Source organism: Lactuca virosa, chromosome 2, assembly GCF_052849685.1.
Source record: "Lactuca virosa cultivar CGN04683 chromosome 2, Lactuca_virosa_CGN04683_v6, whole genome shotgun sequence".
In the NCBI taxonomy this organism is placed as follows: Eukaryota; Viridiplantae; Streptophyta; class Magnoliopsida; order Asterales; family Asteraceae; genus Lactuca; species Lactuca virosa.
In genome coordinates this window covers 43,366,402-43,386,296 of record NC_136427.1, presented here as the reverse complement: position 1 = coordinate 43,386,296, position 19,895 = coordinate 43,366,402, and the positions used below count along the sequence as shown (strand labels likewise).

Below are 19,895 nucleotides of genomic sequence, written 5' to 3'. Positions count from 1 at the left end.
AGTGTCCACAAGAACAAACTGTGGAAGTGAATACATGGAAGAAGAAAATTTATATGAGTTTGGAAGACTGCGTGACAAAACTTTGTCAGACGATGAAGAGTCAAATCAAGGCTGGTCAGAAGATGAGTTCACACACGGAAAAAAGCTTCAGACATCTTTTATGGTATGCCTGCCATACCTGATTGTCCTGATCCTATTGTTGAAACTGGATCATTTCACAGTTTAGGTCCAAATGATGATATGTTTGTTTGTCAAACATATGATAACAAACAACAACTAATATTTGCTTTGAGTCTTAAAGCAACCAGAGAAAAGTTTTAGCTTAAGACAAAACATTCTAACAAAAACCGTTATGATGTATATTGTGAAATTGAGAACTGTACTTGGTGTTTATATGCAAAATGCATTGATCCCACTGATGAATTTGAAATCAGGACTTTCAACAACGTGCACACATGTTCGTCATTACAGATACACCCAAATCATAAGCATGCAAATAAAAAAGTCATGGGGTACTATATTGCATGAGATTATGGGAAAAACTCGTTCCAAGTTTTGGGGGCCTAATGAAATATCAAGGGATTTGAATGCTTTGCTGGAAATCAATGTAAATTACAAACAAGTTTGGCGTGCAAAACAATATGCTATGGAACTGTTGTTGGGATCCTCTGAAGAATGTTTTTCCAAACTTCCTATTTATTTTCACAATTTGAAGAGACATAATCCCTGTATGGTGACCTATATACAAACAGATTCAGAAGATTGTTACGAGTGTTGTTTTTATGCCATTGGTAGCATGGTAAATACAAAAAACTTGTTATTTAATATATAATTAATTATAAAAAATTTACAGTGTTTATGTGTTCCATTTTCATATATTGCAGATACGAGCGTTCAAACGTTTTTGTCGTAAAGTTATAATTATGGATGATGCCCATTTGAAGGGTGATTTTAAGGAAACCATATTGCATGCAGTCGCTATGGATGGGAACAACCAGATAGTGCCCCTTGCGCACGGAATATGCAAAAAAGAGAGTGGTCTTACTTGGACATGGTTTCTTGAAAAGTTGTATGAATGTGTTGGTGATTGTCAAGATTTGATGTTTGTAATTGATAGGGCCGATATAATTCTGGTTAGTATTGAAAATGTTTTCCCACATGCTCATCATGGCGTATGTGCTTTTTATCTACTAGGAAACATAGTACACAGGTTTGGGAAAAATGATAAAAAAAAGTGTTGTTTTGGAGGCTTGTGAGAGCTTACAAAAGAAATGTTTTTGAAGATTTGTGGTATAGATTTAGTACTACTAAGCTGCGAGTAGCGGCGTATCTAGGTGAAATTCCACGTGCTAAATGGACTAGAGCATATTCCCCGTTAAAACGGTACGATTACATGACCTCGAACAGTGCAGAGTCCATGAATGCATTATCTTTAGATGCAAGGAAGATGGCTATAGTACCCCTTCTTGAGTTCTTCAGTCATCTTTCACAGGAATGGTGTAACAAGCGTCACATCGATGGAGGTATGACTTTAATTTGGACTTTAATTATGTCGAATAATAAGTTCATTATATATATGTTCTTTACAGGGCAACGTTCAACAGTACTAACGGAGTGGCCTAAAAAAGTAGTTAGAAAAAATGAAGAGCGTACGACAGGATGCTCCGTTTCTGGTGTTTCAGATGCAATATATCAAGTGCATGATTTCAAACATGGTGGCATAGTTGATCTGAGGTAAGAGACTTGTACATGCAAATATTGGGAAGGAACTGGGTGGCCTTGTGGTCATGTCATAATGGTCATAAAGCACTTGAAAAAAACTAACTTTGGACATCTACATATAGATGCTTACAAAATGGAAACGTACCGAAGTACATATTAGGAGGCGGTTTACCCCCTTCCTGAGCCGTGTGATTGGGAGATTTCTGCTGAGATGATGGTTGTTAAACCCCTAATAATGGATACACGTCAAGCTGGTAGACGGAAAAAAAGAAATCTTATCCCGTCACAAGGTGAGGAACCTATAGTAAGAAGGTGTAGTAGATGTGATAGTACAACACATAATGCAACGACTTGTCCGACATTGGTCCCAATGAAGAAAAATAAGGCTAGAAAAAGTAACTCGACATCAGGTAGTAACACAAAAAGGAAAGGGAAAGGGACGCAAGGGACACAAGGGACTCACGAGGCGCTAGAGACGGACGAGACACAATAGACGCGCAGGACGCAAGGGACACAAATAGAAGACTATTGTTCAACATTTGATTTAGATGATTGATGTTGTATTTATAATTAATTATGTTATGTTTTGGAAGACATTGATTGTGTACTTTGAAATGGTGTGGTTACTTTAAAGATTATGGGTAATATTATGGTCATATCAGTGCATCATTACTAGTAGAATAATAACTAAAACTCGACGATAATACATAGAACAAAACAAAAACACATAATAAACGTACAACAATAGTAATTAACTTAAAGGAATTGCAATGGATACTTTTCTTTCTCTATTGTTATATAGTCGCCCCTAATTCTTATTTTATCTTCAAAACAGTCCTTTTGCCGCCCAAGATCTATCATTTCTACATCCTTCTCAGCAAGCCATTTTTCAGTCAGTTTGATAGTCTTCTTACTCTTTTTTATCCATTCCTCGTGGTCTTTGATTTTTTTTTATCAATCTGCATCCTTTCCTCAACCTCTTTGCACTCTGCCGCAATGAGGTCACGACGTTCAGTGAGAGCCCGAGATGACTCTTTATCTTTTCTTTGTTGTTTGTCAGCCCATTTTAATTGTTGCAAAGTATCACCAGACATATACGACTCTCTTATGTTTGGTGATGGGGCAAGAAAAGGGTCGATTGGATCACAATAGAAACAATCAACTTCGTTGCACGAACAAATATACAAATTTGAAGATGAACTCATATTAAATTTCAAAATAATTTGTAACTCTTTACCAAAAATTCAACTCCGTGCTCATGACAATATATAGACCCTTCAACTCCGCAGAGAGGTGTTTGTCAGTCCGCAGAGCTGTTTTCCAGTCCGCAGAGCTGTTTTCCAGTTGGCATAGCTGTGTGTCAAGTCGTTGTCATCCATACATTACAATTATGGGAATACAATTATTTATTAAAAGGTAAACATTATTTATTAAACACTAAACAACGCCAACGGACCAAAAGTAAGGTTAACATAAAACTGAATACAAACTAATATTCGTTGTGATCTGTACATTTCAGTTCAAGTCAATTGTCGTGGAGGTAAGACGACAACACTTTCAACTGGTATTTACCAATGCCTAATGGTTGGATAGGATTGGCCGTCTCAGTTTGAAAACCATTTCGATACACCGAGGTAGTTAACTTTAAATTTACCATTTGCTGGATTTCTACAATTTCAAGCCTTTGTAGTGAAGCTATAGCATGCTCACAAGGTATACCGCATTTTTGCCATTTACCGCAACTACAAATACTACAATTTAATTGCACAGTTTCGGTGGTTGAATACTTACTCACTTCATATGTTTCGCCAACAATATGCCTAATTCTACAACCATCGGAGTGGATAAATCTTTTATGAAGCACCTTTAGTGCATAAGGGGTTAGAATACCATGAAAATCCCCTGTGAAATGAACTGAATGATAAAACAAAATTATGATGTCATAATGTATAATAACATATCATTGAACATTTGAGTGATGTCATAACTTATAATTACCTCCGAATGCAGCACGTTGAACATACATTGCTTGCATCGAGTCATGTACCATTTCAATGATTGTTGTTATTGGAAACTCATGGCTGTTTGTTCTTATCCAATTGACAACATCGGGAATGTCAATGAATTTAACATTGAAATGTACTTTAGGGAAAAAAGCTTGTACCCATTTTGCAATGGGAATATTGTCAAGCCAATGAAGATCATTCCCATTGACCTCATGTTGTAAGTTGTTAAAACATTCATAAAAATCAGACGTATTATACGCTTTACAAGTCTTCAAGAACAATTGCTCTACAACTGTATTGCTTACGTTGGAAGCGCATATTTTCTCAGCTATATGTTTACAACAATAGCCATGATATGAATCAGGGTAGACTTTTTGAACTGCAAAGTCTATGGAATCAGACATATGGCTTATGAAACCAACTTCTGTATTGTCACCTAAACATTCTTTAAGCCTCCTCATGAACCATAACCATGAATCGTCACATTTTATGGTTCCCAAAGCAAACGCTATGAGAAGGGGTTCATGATTTCCATCTAAAGCAACTGTGATGTACATGGATGTTACTTACGTCCCAATTAGAGGTACTTGACCAACAAATATGATTGGCATCATATACGTGAGAAACGTATGAATCTGCAAGTGAAGATAAGAATATTAGCCATATAACAACTTCAAATAAGTAAATATTTACTATAAGGGATTACATACCATGCATCCCAATGCCACAATACAAATTTTGAAACAATTGTACTGATCTTTCGTAATGTACGTGAAGGTGTTAGGATTGGTTCTTTACAGATTATGGAAAAAACTCGGTAGGTTGGAGAAACTTTTTCTTAATACCTAATTAACCGAACTCATTTTCACAACTTTCGACACCTTGTAAAAATGAAAATGCTTGTCCAATTTAAAAGGAATCAGTATACATTTTTCCGCAGAACTGACTTGTCAGTCCACATAAATGACTTGTCAGTACGCGTAACTGATTTGTTAGTCCGCGTAACCTATGTTTTTATATATAGTAAACCTTGTCAGTCCACGATACTGACTTGACAGTCCGCATAACTGACTTGTCACTGCGCATAATTGACTTGACAGTCCGCATAACTGACTTGACAGTCCGCAATACTGACTTGTCAGTCCGCATAACTGACTTGACAGTCCGCATAACTGACTTGTCAGTTCACATAACTGACTTGTCAGTCCGCATAACCTATCTTTTTTTATATAGTAAACCTTCTATCTATATGAAATTCACATCTTTAATTGACAATAGGGATCATTTCACAAAATGGCGTCCAATGTACCAACTTCTTCGTATGCAGCAAATCCATCCAATGGGTCAGCTCCAACAAATGGTCCATCTCGATGGACGACATCAGATGTGTTGGTCCTAGCACGATGTTGGATTACCGTTTACGAGGGTCTACTAGTAATGGCTCCCCTTAATTGCCTTGTTGGTGATGAATGGTCCCACCTAATAGCTTTGTTCAACTATGAGGTGGGACAAGGACAACAACGGCTAAAACCCGATATTGTTAGTAAATGGATGGATTTAAAGACTTACATAACATGGTTCAATCGATGCTACGATTATGAGAAAAAGAGAAGCTATGATGCAGAAGATGAAGAACTTATTTAACACGTGAACGGATATTACCTGTGCGAGTTTGATGGAACTGATTTTGATATACGAACATTTGGAATCTGGGTAAAAATAAACCTTTTTTCATGTAGACGACTGTTTCCATATTTATAATGTTTTATGTAATGTTTGTTAGTCGTAATGTTTATGTTTGTGCTATTTTTTGTGTTTTTATGTTTATGTTTATGATATTTGTAATGTTTGTTAGTCGTAATGCTTATGTTTATGTTATTTGTAATGTTTTTATGTTTATGATATTTGTAATGTTTTTATGTTATTTGTAATGTTTATTTTGTTTGAATGTATAACAAAAAAAACACATATTTGTATTAAACTCAGCATACTAGCAGCATGAACACTGTCCAACAAGAGCTGATTTGAAACATCATTACTCTCTTCATTCACAATGTCTTCATTTGCTTTTTTAGGACTCTCCACTTCTTTTTTTCCCTTGTTTTGGTGATTTTCTTCACTTTTGGTGTGGATTGCATCTAAAAAATTAACATGTTAAATAATTATCAATAATGTTATATTTTATAAATATACCAAATTTAAAATATTAGTTTTGTGCCACTGTGAACGGAGTGCGCTGATACCAAGGAACACCCCTCTTTCGTTGTGGCCTACCAATAGGAGTCGCTGTTTTGTGTGATGTTCACCCACGTCTAGTGACGGCTCAACATGAGTAGGTGTACGCCCAACTTCCCCGTCCAAACCATGACTACCTAAATGATCATAATTCAATTGTTTACCATGGTAATATGTTTCTTCCTCCTCTTCATTTATCATCTCCTCCTCCCCCTCCTCATCGTCTCCAAACCCTGTGTCTGGCTCAACTTTTTTCTTTAATACACGATCTACTTTAGAAGATAAGTGTGACAACCCGAAATTTCTATCTTGAATAGTTATCCAAATAAATCAAGGTTGGACTCGTTTTGCTATCTTCTAGCATTGTTTAGAGTCAAATTAGAGCGTTTTAAGCCTAGTACATCCATGAAATGAGTGTTAGGAATTATCGGCTTGAGTCCATTATGCACCAAGTAAGCCATAAACTTCATCATGTGGAGTTTACGGCTAAATCATATGAGTTTATGGCCGTAAACTCAAGGTGGCCGTAAACTCATGCCTTAAACATGATGTTCTTCCATTTTTTCCTCATTATTCACCATTTCAACCTCAAGAACTTGATTTCTCTCTCAAGTATCATAAGGATCTTCATTTTATTCTTCAAAAATGTAAGTGTTTCATCCCTTGTTTTGTTGATACATCTCATTATCTAGTATCATTCCTTGATTCCATCAATTAACTTCATCTTCTGGGTTTGATCTTCAAGATCACCAAGATCACCAAGAACACCTACTAAGTTCTTGGCCTTCAAAAACCCCCTAAAGGCTTCTAAACTCGTAAGTACCTTCCTATGTGTATTACTTACTAGTTATGCTACTTGAAATCATCCAATATCCAAGATCAAAGAGAGTTTACGGCCAAGAGCATCTCCCTTGGCCGTAAACCCTTGTTAAGGCTTCTAGTTGGACATAAACACTTCTTTAAGGCTTGTATTGGGTCTAGAACACTTCCATGATGTTTATATGACCTTAAATCACCTCTTTGGCACAATACTTCATGAGTTTACGGTCGTAAACTCATAGGGCCGTAAACCCTATGGCCGTAAACTCATGTGGCCGTGAACACATGGTCGTAAACACCATAGTGTGGCCTTAAATTCCTTAGATGCAATCCTTTGTGATTATAACACTTCAATATAAGTGTTTCCTAGTTCCTAAGGTGTGTTCCTTACATGATTAGTTGTTTAAACCCTAATTATATACATATATGTGTCATTATATGCTTAATATGATCCGTTGTGCTCAAGGCTTCACTTGGCACTTAGCATCCTACAAATCGATCTTTCTTTCGTATCACTCACTATAGGTGAGTTCATACCCCTTTAACTTACCTTTTAAATGATTTTAAATACTTTTATGGGGGGGGGGGGGGGTAGGAATACAAGTACAAACATAATAGTTATTATATCAATCACATGTGATTAATAACAATTAAACTGATAGAATTCTTATACTTCAAACTATGTTTTCAACAAATTGCTTCAAATAGTTTTACAAACTCTTTTATATATGGAAAAATCTTTATCAAACTCTTTCAAACTTATATTTTGTCAAAAGCATATCTATATAGATATAGTTATATAAGTAGGATTGAAAGGACTTAGGACTGATAGCTCGCCTTACTTCCTATTCCTTGTTTGGTTGTGGACTTAGGGTATCGGTTGTTTGTACGAAGGTCGTTTGAATCTTAATTATATATTATGTGTATGTATATAGATATAAAATTTATTCATTCAGTGCAATACCTTTGGGTAGCAAAGGTGTACAAACATGTTCATACATACAAACAACATTACTAGTAAACTATAATAGGTATAGTTTAGGAAGTCACTAATACTATTACTAGAACAACGAAACATACAAAGAGTCAGTTCATACATGAGTCAATACATACTATAACAAGAAACAATACTCACTATAAAGAGAAACAGATAGAGAATACTATAACGAGAAACAATACTCACTATAAAGAGAAACATATATAGCATACTATAACGAGAAACAATTCTCACTATAAAGAGAAACAAATAGAGCATACTATAACGAGAAACAATACATACTACACACTATTCACTAGAGAACATACTACACACTAGACAGAGAGAACATACACTACACTAGTACATACTATACAAATACAAGAATACTATAACATTAATGTGAGATACTATTTCATGGCTCGACGAGATACTGCTGCGTTACGTTTTGTATCCAGAGTCTCCAGGAGGCAGAGCGTGAATTTGTGTATAGATCTATACGGGACTGACCCTCCTACACCTTGCTGCTAGCTATAGTGGGACCTGCAGGTCTACGGGTGACGAATGTCATATCATTTCGACGTCTCGAACGTCGTGTTATACTGGTCGATCAAGTATGGTTACAATCATATCACATTTTACCTTAATTAACTAACAAGTTTAAAGGTAGTTAGTACATTAGTAGTTACCTAGATAAAACTACAATACATCTTTATTTTCCCAATTCATTCACATTGTGATCTTCTCACATAAATGGTAATGAGAAACTGTCACACCCCCAAACCAGGATGGCGGAAACATTCGGGGGTGGGTGACTTCACGTAGTATCATAACAGTTGAATATTGTAAAGAAAGTAAACACAACCATCATAAATATAATAAAAACTTACATTGTTGCGTGTATTACATGTTTCAAAAGAATATTACAAATATGATGATTTAAAATGTTTTGATAATAGACGCCTTAGCGTTTCTTCTCCAAAAGCTGATGGTTACCTGTATTACCGATTCCGTGAGAAATACAAGTAGTTTTGAAAAGTGTCAACAATTAAGTTGGTGAGTTCATAAGAGTTTTGTACTGAAAAATTTGTATGTCCTTTAATAAAAATAACTGAACATGTTTTTCCAGGAAATCCAATATTTTCTACATGTAGTCTGAAAAAGTTCCAAAGGCTGGTATTTCAATAGTATCCTTCGTATTCAAATGGTGAAAGAGTATTTAAAATCAAATAATGTGTATGCATCAAAAAGTCTCGTAAATCAAACTTATATTAATACTTCCGTGTGAGTTTTATAACCATGCTTTTGACCCAGACTGCCTGTAACAACGTTGTTCAGGCGTTGTAGTGTTATGACGTTTGTCACCCCAGACCTGCCGGTCTAACTGTAGCTAACAGTTTAGGTGCGGGATTGTCAATCCCGTATAGATCTATACACAAGTATCACGCTCTCCCTCCAAGAGATTATGGTTTATAATACAGGACTTGAAATGCGTACTTGTGAGTACGTTGAAGTTGAATGCCTCACAACACTTAGTATTAATAGATTTACGAAAAGAAAGTCTATAATTCATGTAGATGACAGTATTTCATTTTCACAATGTTTACGTAAAGATGTAATGAATAACCCGCAAACTATACCCATTATAGTTTTTCCAAAAGTGTGTTCCGTTTGGTGATAGAAACTCGATGTAATACTAACTTTGCATGTAAAGTATAACGTTGATATAAAAGTTGTTTTAACATTTATAAGATGTAGGTGGTGTATTTGAATCCGTATAAAATGATAAGTTTTTCCCGTATTGCACTTGTATTTCCCCCCTTAAAATGTGAAAAGACGTAAAAAGTAGGGGTATGAACTCACCTGATAGATTGAAGAAAGTGAGACGAAAACCGGGCAGAACTTTGACAGGAGAAAGCGGATTTCTCGGGATTCTCGGAAATCTTGGGGGCGTAAAACTTCCTTCGGGGCTTGGGAATGAAAACCGGGGCTTCGGGATATTTCTTGCACGCAAAACGGAGTGAAAACGCAAGACAAGGATAGAAATTGAGCACAAATGCCCGGAACCCTCGCAATCCTTTTTATAGTGGCTGGAGGCCCTCGGTACGCTGGGCGTACGAGGGTACACGGGGCGTACTCGTGCGTCATGCATGACCGCGTCTTCGACTACCGGACTTCGGACGGGACGGCGTAGAGGCGTAGGGGGCGACGTGGATGATCCGGAGCCTAGCATCCGAGTACGCTGGGCGTACGAGGGTACGCTGGGCGTAGATCGTCTCGTTTTGTGCACCTCGAACTTGTAAAATCCGTAACTTTCGCATACGAGCTCCGATTTTGACGTTGTTTATATCTACGCGAAGGTGAGAAAATACTCTACAACTTCCATTTAGACTTCGTCGGCTAATTTTGACTTTATTTTTAGTTATATTTTATTTAATAGGCCGGGACACGATAATTCCGTTAAAAATCCATAACTTCTTTATCCGATGTCTGTTTTGCCATTGTACTACTATTGTAGAGACCTTGAACTCTCGTTTAGGTTGCGTCGGCTAAAAATCGCTCGATCTATATTTCGAGTTTTTAGCTGTCTACCGGTGTTCCGAAATTTAGAAAAATCATAACTTCCTCATACGAAGTCAGATTTGGGCGTTCTTTTTATGTATGTTCACGGTTTAATGTAATCTACGATTTTCGTTTAGATACCTAAGGCTGAAAAACATTTTATTGAAGTTTCACTTTTTACGTTTAGCAGTGTTTTACCGGGTGTGTCGTGGATTTTCGATTGGTCATAACTCCTTCGTTATAACTCGGATTTGAGTGTTCTTTATGTTTTTGGAAACCTTGGCACGATATCTAACACTTTATGCATCCCAATTAAGATTTTAGAACACTTCATTTTTGACGCTAATTTCGCTGGTTCCAAATAGTTCATTATATTTGACTTTTTGAATGTTACATTGATTTGAAAAATATCGGGTTGTTACATCATCCCCCTGTTAGAGGGAATTTCGTCCCGAAATTTAATCTAAGACAGAGTTTATGGATTAGGAAAAAGATGTGGGTACTTTTGTTTCATCTGATCCTCGCGTTCCCAGGTGTATTCAGGTCCTCGCTTGGCGTTCCAACGGACCTTCACAATGGGTATGCGGCTTTGTTTAGTTCTTTTAATTTCCCGATCCATGATCTCTACTGGCTCTTCCATGAATTGGAGACTCTCGTTGATTCCAATTTCGTCCAGAGGGATAACGAGGGTCTCATCGGACAAGCACTTCTTTAAGTTCGATACGTGAAAGGTAGGGTGTACGTTATTGAGTTCCTGCGGTAATCGAAGTTTGTACGCCACTGGGCCGATCCTGGCAAGGATCTCGAATGGTCCGATATACCTTGGGTTTAGTTTCCCACACTTTCCAAAACGTATTAATCCTTTCCAGGGTGAGACTTTTAGTAGAACTCGGTCTCCAACCTGGAATTCCAAGGGTTTCCGTCTTTTATCCGCATAACTCTTTTGTCTGTCTCTTGAAGCTTTCAGTCGTTCTCGGATTTGAACAATCTTCTCTTTAGTTTCCCTTATAATCTCCGGTCCAGTGAGAGTGCTGTCGGGTATCTGACCTCTTGCTAGTTGCGTGTCACCCACTTCAGCCCAACACAGAGGTGATCTGCACTTACGGCCGTAGAGGGCTTCGAATGGGGCAACCTTGATGCTAGTGTGATAGCTATTGTTGTACGAGAACTCGACCAATGGTAAATGGGTGTCCCATGCCTTACCGAAGTCGATCACACAAGCTCTTAGCATATCTTCCAAGGTTTGAATGGTTCTCTCACTCTGGCCGTCGGTCTGTGGGTGGTAAGCGGTACTCATGTCTAGTCTCGTTCCTAGAGATTTCTGTAGTGACTGCCAGAACCTCGAGGTGAATCTACTATCTCGGTCCGAGATAATGGATATTGGTACACCATGCAAACGTACAATCTCTCTGATGTATGTTCTGGTTAGTTTCTCCAGTTTATCCGTTTCCTTGATTGGTAGGAAGTGCGCGGATTTGGTTAACCTGTCGACGATCATCGAGATGGTGTCGAGTCCGCTTGCCGTCTTGGGTAACTTGGTGATGAAGTCCATGGTTATCCGCTCCCACTTCCACTCGGGTATTTCCGGTTGTTGCAACAATCCCGAGGGCTTTTGGTATTCCACCTTGACCTTGGCGCAAGTCAAACATTTGCCTACATAGGTAGCTATTTCGGCTTTCATGTTCGGCCACCAATACAACTTCTTGAGGTCTAAGTACATCTTGTCTGAGCCGGGGTGTACGGAGTAGCGAGTTTTATGAGCTTCGTTCATGACAACATCCCTGAATCCACCAAATCTTGGTGTCCAGATCCGGTTCCTAAGACAACGAACTCCGTCATCCCTGACTTCAAGGTTTTTGTCCATTCCCCTCAATGCTTCACCTGTCACGTTCTCTGGCCTCAAGGCTTCTTCCTGTGCTTCTTTGACTTGCGATGACAGGTGTGAGTGGATGGTCATTGTTAAGGATTTTACTCGGCGGCCCGAGTATTCCTTTCGGCTGAGTGAATCGGCTACTACATTAGCTTTCCCGGGATGATAACGAATTTCGCATTCGTAATCGTTTAATAGTTCTACCCACCGTCTTTGTCTCATGTTGAGTTCCTTTTGACTGAGGATGTGTTCAAGGCTTTTATGGTCGGTGAAGATTGTACATTTCGTGCCGTAAAGATAGTGCCTCCAGATCTTTAGAGCGAAGACGACGGCTCCTAGGTCGAGATCGTGCGTGGTGTAGTTTACCTCGTGCGTCTTCAGTTGTCTTGAGGCGTAGGCGATGACCTTCCCTCGTTGCATCAGGACACATCCCAGTCCTTGGTTTGACGCGTCACAGTAGACCACGAAGTCTTCTCTTCCTTCTAGCAAGGATAATATAGGTGCACTACATAGGGCTCGCTTTAATGTTTGGAATGCAACGTCTTGTTTCTCTCCCCAGCTGAAGGTTACTCCCTTCTGAGTCAGGGTGGTAAGTGGCTTAGCAATCTTTGAGAAGTTTTGTATGAACCTTCGGTAATACCCGGCGAGGCCCAAGAATTTCCGGATTTCCGTTGGAGTCCTTGGAGTTGTCCAGTTCTCGATTGCCATGATTTTGGAAGGGTCCACGTGTATCCCCTCCTCGCTGACCACGTGACCTAGGAAATCTACTTTCCGAATCCAAAACTCGCACTTTGAGAATTTTGCGTAAAGCTTCTCTGTCCTTAATGTTTCTAAGACTTGTCGGAGATGTTGGCTATGTTCCTCCTTGCTCCTTGAATAGATGAGTATATCGTCTATGAAAACGATTACAAATTTGTCTAGGAAAGGACGACATACTCGGTTCATCAGGTCCATGAACACGGCCGGTGCATTTGTCAATCCAAAGGGAATCACTACAAACTCGTAGTGACCATAGCGAGTTCAGAATGCCGTTTTGGGAATGTCTCCTTCCAGGACTCGCAGCTGGTGATACCCAGATCTTAAATCGATCTTTGAGAAGTAGCTCGCTCCTTATAGTTGGTCGAACAGATCGTCTATGCGCGGTAAGGGATATCGGTTCTTGATCGTGAGTTTGTTAAGTTCCCGGTAATCAATGCACATGCGAAAAGATCCGTCCTTCTTCTTTACGAACAGAACTGGTGCTCCCCAAGGTGAGAAGCTCGGTCTGATGAATCCCTTATTTAGAAGCTCGTTCAGCTGGCTAGATAACTCCTGCATTTCAGCCGGTGCTAGACGGTATGGCGATTTTGCTACTGGGGTAGCTCCGGGAATCAAATCGATTCTGAACTCGACTTGACGTTCCGGTGGGATTCCTGGAAGATCTTCAGGGAAAATGTCGGGGAAATTGCAGACTTCTGAAATGTCTTTAATGTCCTTCACTTCTCGTTTCTTGTCTACCACGTGGGCTAGAAAGGCATGATATTCCTTGCGAAGGTATTTTTGGGCTTTGACGCATGAGATGATTTGTAAATTTGCACTGGGTTTGTCACCATAAATGACAAGGGTTTTGCCGCTTGGCAGATTGAGGCGAACGACCCTTTCGTGACAAAGTATATCGGCATGATGAAGGCTTAACCAGTCCATACCGATGATGACATCAAAATTCCTTATAGTAATCGGCATAAGATCAATTTGGAATGAGTGTTCATTTAAATTTAACGTACAGCCTATGTACATATCGTTTGTGTTTTCCGTTTTTCCGTTTGCCATTTCTACCGTGAATATTTTACCGAGTGTTTGGGGTTTTTGATTAAGTAAGTGTTTGAATTTATGACTCACGAAACTTCTCTCCGCACCACAGTCAAAGACTATGCATGCATAAATGTCGTTGAGGAGAAACGTACCCGTAACCACCGTGGGATCGGCTATTGCTTCATTTTGCCCTATTGCCAGCACTCTTCCTACACCGCCAACATTCCATGCCTTAGGGCAATCCCTCTTGAAGTGCCCAGTTTCCGCACACCCATAACATGCCTGGCTTACTCCAGTACCAGGAACTTGGGTGATTGGTCGCGCCGGTGCCTTACAGAAACGGGCAGTGTGCCCTTTTCTGTCGCAGTTTTTACAATGCATCTCCCGGCAATTACCGTGGTGATGGTAGTTGCATTTGTTGCACTTTGGCAGATTCCCCGCATATTGTTTTGTCGGTGCAGGGGTAGCGGGAACAGCGGTGGGGGTAGTAGCGGCATGGACCGCCACTATTTGTTTCTTTGATGGTTCTTGCGAAGTTTGACCTTTCCTCTTGTTCCAAAACTTCTTCTTCTTGTTGTTGTTGGCATTGCTGTCATTGTTGTTGCTTCCTTTGGTTGGTTCTGGGACGACGGTCGTGATACCTTGGAAGACCCCATGATCAACGAGAGATTGTGCCTGTTCCTTGGCGCTGTCGAATGTCGTGGGTTTGGAAGCTAGCACACTTCCTCGAAGCTGGGGCGACAGCCCCCAGATATACCTTTCCACCTTTTGGCTTTCCAGAATCATCATTCCTGGGCAAAGTATCATCAAATCACTGAACCTATTTGTATAGCTTGTGATGTCCGAGCCTACCATCGTAAGACCCCAAAGCTCCTGCTCGAGCTTCTGAATCTCGCCCCTTGGGCAGTACTCTCGTAGTAGCATCCGTTTTAGGTTCTCCCAACCCATTGAGTTTGCCACCACCAGAGTTAGTGACTTGACGTGGCCATTCCACCACGTTAGGGCTCGCTCGGAGAAAGTACAGGCGGCAAATTTTACTTTGCTTTCTTCGGGGCATGAGCATATCTCGAACACAGCTTCCGTTTTCTCTATCCATTGGGATAGAGCCATCACTCCCCCAGTTCCATTAAAGGGGATGGGTTTGCCGTTGGAGAAGTCTTTGTAAGTACATTCCCCAGAGCGACCTTGGTTTTGGCCATTAGTAGAGCTATTTATTCCTCCTCCTGATCCATTGTTACTCACTTGGGCCATTGCTGCGGTTACGGCAGCTGTTACAGCAGCCTGAAAGGTAGCAGCATCCATTGATGGAGGGGGTGGTGGAGGTGGTGCTGGTGCTCCGTTTGTATTGAAACGCCGGGGATTTCTCCTTGGTGGCATGATTCTGCCACAAGTTAAGAGACGAATTCTTGATAAGTCATTAGAAATGATTATGGAAGGTTTTAGTATTATCAGTTTTAGTTCTGAACATTTCTGGTTTTCGCATGTAAATGGAAACTTTCAAAAATAAGTGTATGCTTCTTTTAAGAAGTTTAATGGAATACTCAAGGAAATAATAAACGCGTGTCAATTTCATTGATATTAGTATATGATACAACGATCAGGAAAAATTGACCTTATATAGGTCTAGGGTACACCAATGAAAATGGGAAAATTTGACCGCATTCCGACCCCCGAACTGCATTCTCACAATTCGTCAGGTTTACATTCTTAAAGAAAAGAGTAGCACCAACACTTATTTAATAGGTATATACATAGCACCATAAGTACGCGCTCTACTCTGAGCGGGTGGCACGCTGCGGACCATGGTATGTGGTTGTGGAAGCCTTAGCTCGGGCTACTTGACGTCCGGCCTCGATGACGCGCCTCTCCGTGGCGGCTTGGCTCCTATGGAGCTCCCTCACTTCGTTTCTTGTAGCAGTAATGTCCCTCTGTAGGGAAAAGGTGTGCTCTATTGTTCGCTCATGTTCTTCATCCAGACGATGAAGACGTACCGTGGTGACAGCAGCGGTGGCCCCAATGTCCAAAAGTTGGTTGACATTTGCTCTTGCTTGCTCGCCTTGGTTGCCAATGCGTCGGACCATGACAGGGAGTGCCCTGTCAGCCGAACCCCTGTTGCGGAGGTTATAAAAGCCTCGCGCCATGCCGTAGGGTGGGCGTTGCCCTTGTTCCCTGCTCCATCGCTTCAGATCCACAGCCTAGCGGGGCGCTGGGCCCTGAAAGTTCCTTGGGGGATTTGCTGCTCCTCGGGGAGGATTGTAGATCTCAGGCTCGAGTCTGTGCTCCCACCATCTCCTTCCTCTTCTGTATCTTTGTCTGGGTCTTCCTCAGGATCCTCTTTGGATTCTTCTTCGGGTTCTTCCTCGGGAATTTCCTCTTCGGAATCCTCTTCGGGGTCGTCCTCAATCCAGCCTCCATTACCCTGGTTAGGGTAGTAGGGATCCCCGGAAATGTGAAAACCTGACATTTCGTCTGATCGAGAATAGGGGCAAGAGAATTATATATAAAACTCGGGAGTAAGATGGGAATTTTTCGATAAGAATAAATTTTATTCGACGATTCCTATTTCTAATTAAATACTGAGATTCGCATGATTATAACAGTTCTTTTAGTTTTTTTTTACAAAATACTCCTATAGTATTTCAAATTCGTGAGTTTGATTCTAGTATTTAATTTGGTAAGTTTTCGACTTGTTGTTTACTACGACCATTCCTCGACATACGTTGGTCACATCCAGGATAAATATAGTTGATCAGGCTATATTTATTCTCGATTTGATTACATACCCCGAGGCCTAGTTGTAGTGTCGCAACTTGTCTTAATACTTCTTTATAAAACTTTGCTATGATACGAGACTGATGCATGCGTGTACTTATACTTTTAAAAAAAAAATGTATATCACTTTAATTTATTAAAAGTATCGTTTATGAAAAACGTTTTGTAAGAGGGTTTTTGGTCCCTTTGCATTTATAGTTTGTATATCTTATGTGGTTCGATATACTTAATTCACTATAAACAATGCTCTGATACCAATCTGTCACACCCCCAAACCAGGATGGCAGAAACATTCGGGGGTGGGTGACTTCACGTAGTATCATAACAGTTGAATATTGTAAAGAAAGTAAACACAACCATCATAAATATAATAAAAACTTACATTGTTGCGTGTATTACATGTTTCAAAAGAATATTACAAATATGATGATTTAAAATGTTTTGATAATAGACGCCTTAGCGTTTCTTCTCCAAAAGCTGATGGTTACCTGTATTACTGATTCCCTGCGAAATACAAGTAGTTGTGAAAAGTGTCAACAATTAAGTTGGTGAGTTCATAAGAGTTTTGTACTGAAAAATTTGTATGTCCTTTAGTAAAAATAACTGAACGTGTTTTTTCCAGAAAATCCAATATTTTCTACATGTAGTCTGAAAAAGTTCCAAAGGCTGGTATTTCAATAGTATCCTTCGTATTCAAATGGTGAAAGAGTATTTAAAATCAAATAATGTTTATGCATCAAAAAGTCTCGTAAATCAAACTTATATTAATACTTCCGTGTGAGTTTTATAACCATGCTTTTGACCCAGACTGCCTGTAACAACGTTGTTCAGGCGTTGTAGTGTTATGACGTTTGTCACCCCAGACCTGCCGGTCTAACTGTAGCTAACAGTTTAGGTGCGGGATTGTCAATCCCGTATAGATCTATACACAAGTATCACGCTCTCCCTCCAAGAGATTATGGTTTATAATACAGGACTTGAAATGCGTACTTGTGAGTACGTTGAAGTTGAATGCCTCACAACACTTAGTATTAATAGATTTACGAAAAGAAAGTCTATAATTCATGTAGATGACAGTATTTCATTTTCACAATGTTTACGTAAAGATGTAATGAATAACCCGCAAACTATACCCATTATAGTTTTTCCAAAAGTGTGTTCCGTTTGGTGATAGAAACTCGATGTAATACTAACTTTGCATGTAAAGTATAACGTTGATATAAAAGTTGTTTTAACATTTATAAGATGTAGGTGGTGTATTTGAATCCGTATAAAATGATAAGTTTTTCCCGTATTGCACTTGTATTTCCCCCCTTAAAATGTGAAAAGATGTAAAAAGTAGGGGTATGAACTCACCTGATAGATTGAAGAAAGTGAGACGAAAACCGGGCAGAACTTTGACAGGAGAAAGCGGATTTCTCGGGATTCTCGGAAATCTCGGGGGCGTAAAACTTCCTTCGGGGCTTGGGTATGAAAACCGGGGCTTCGGGATATTTCTAGCATGCAAAAGGGAGTGAAAACACAAGACAAGGAGAGAAATTGAGCACAAATGCCTGGAACCCTCGCAATCCTTTTTATAGTGGCTGGAGGCCCTCGGTACGCTGGGCGTACGAGGGTACGCGGGGCGTACTCGTGCGTCATGCATGACCGCGTCTTCGACTGCCGGACTTCGGACGGGACGGCGTAGAGGCGTAGGGGGCGACGTGGATGATCCGGAGCCTAGCATCCGAGTACGCTGGGCGTACGAGGGTACGGTGGGCGTAAATCGTCTCGTTTTGTGCACCTCGAACTTGTAAAATCCGTAACTTTCGCATACGAGCTCCGATTTTGACGTTCTTTATATCCACGCGAAGGTGAGAAAATACCTAAACTTTCATTTAGACTTCGTCGGCTAAGTTTGACTTTATTTTTAGTTATATTTTATTTAATAGGCCGGGACACGATAATTCCGTTAAAAACCCAAAACTTCTTTATCCGGTGTCTGTTTTCGTCTGTCTTTTTGCCATTGTACTACTATTGTAGAGACCTTGAACTCTCGTTTAGGTTGTGTCGGCTAAAAATCGCTCGATCTATATTTCGAGTTTTTAGCTGTCTACCGGTGTTCCGAAATTTAGAAAAATCATAACTTCCTCATACGAAGTCAGATTTGGGCGTTCTTTTTATGTATGTTCACGGTTTAATGTAATCTACGATTTTCGTTTAGATACCTAAGGCTGAAAAACATTTTATTGAAGTTTCACTTTTTACGTTTAGCAGTGTTTTACCGGGTGTGTCGTGGATTTTCGATTGGTCATAACTCCTTCGTTATAACTCGGATTTGAGTGTTCTTTATGTTTTTGGAAACCTTGGCACGATATCTAACACTTTATGCATCCCAATTAAGATTTTAGAACACTTCATTTTTTACGCTAATTTCGCTGGTTCCAAATAGTTCATTATATTTGACTTTTTGAATGTTACATTGATTTGAAAAATATCGGGTTGTTACAGAAACTATATTTTGGTAATGATAGTCATATTTTGGGAAAACTCACACTTTTACAAAAGAACAAACATAGAGAACAGTTGGGTCTTGGTAGAATACTACTTTAGTAGAAAATATAGGATTTTCTAGGAAGTTTACAAACATTTACATCAAATACTTACAAACATTTACATCAAATACTTATAAACTTTTACATCAAACATTTACAAGTACATTCTTCAAACTTATACAAACAATGACACTAAGATACCTATGAACTCACCAGCTTTAATGCTGATCTACGCTTTCAAAATAACTTGTATTCTCAGGTCACCAGTAGACAGGTACCGATGAACAGGATTTGAGAAGATGAAGCACGTCCAAGACTCATATCTTATTTTGATTATTCATTTTTGGTGTCTTGTAAACTATACAGAACACACTTGTATTAAATTATACTATTAATGCAATGGATGATGTTGTTGCTTGTTTACTATTATGCACTGTTGTGATACTGTACATGACGTCCTCCGCCCCCGAACGTTTCCGCCGTTCCAGTTTTGGGGTGTGACAGATTGGTATCAGAGCATTGTTTATAGTGAATTGAGTGTATCAACCCATAAAAGATATACAACTATAAACACAACGAGATTAAAATAATCTGACCAAGAGTTTATA

At 39.5% G+C, this 19,895-nt stretch overlaps 2 protein-coding genes across 2 annotated transcripts; one reads left to right on the top strand and one right to left on the bottom strand.

The window, feature by feature from the left end:
- Positions 1–355: 355 nt before the first annotated feature.
- Positions 356–1,905, top strand: LOC145157407 (uncharacterized). The gene is made up of 5 exons (XM_079076450.1): positions 356–799; positions 885–1,210; positions 1,297–1,523; positions 1,590–1,734; positions 1,845–1,905. Exons 1-5 carry the CDS (start codon positions 356–358, stop codon positions 1,903–1,905), a joined length of 1,203 nt encoding a protein of 400 aa, XP_078932576.1.
- A 1,342-nt stretch (positions 1,906–3,247) lies between these two features.
- LOC145157406 (uncharacterized) lies at positions 3,248–4,285 on the bottom strand. Its single transcript, XM_079076449.1, has 2 exons — positions 3,721–4,285; positions 3,248–3,636 (listed from the first exon to the last, which is right to left on the bottom strand). The coding sequence occupies exons 1-2, from the start codon at positions 4,283–4,285 to the stop codon at positions 3,248–3,250; spliced, it is 954 nt and encodes a 317-aa protein (XP_078932575.1).
- Positions 4,286–19,895: the final 15,610 nt, after the last annotated feature.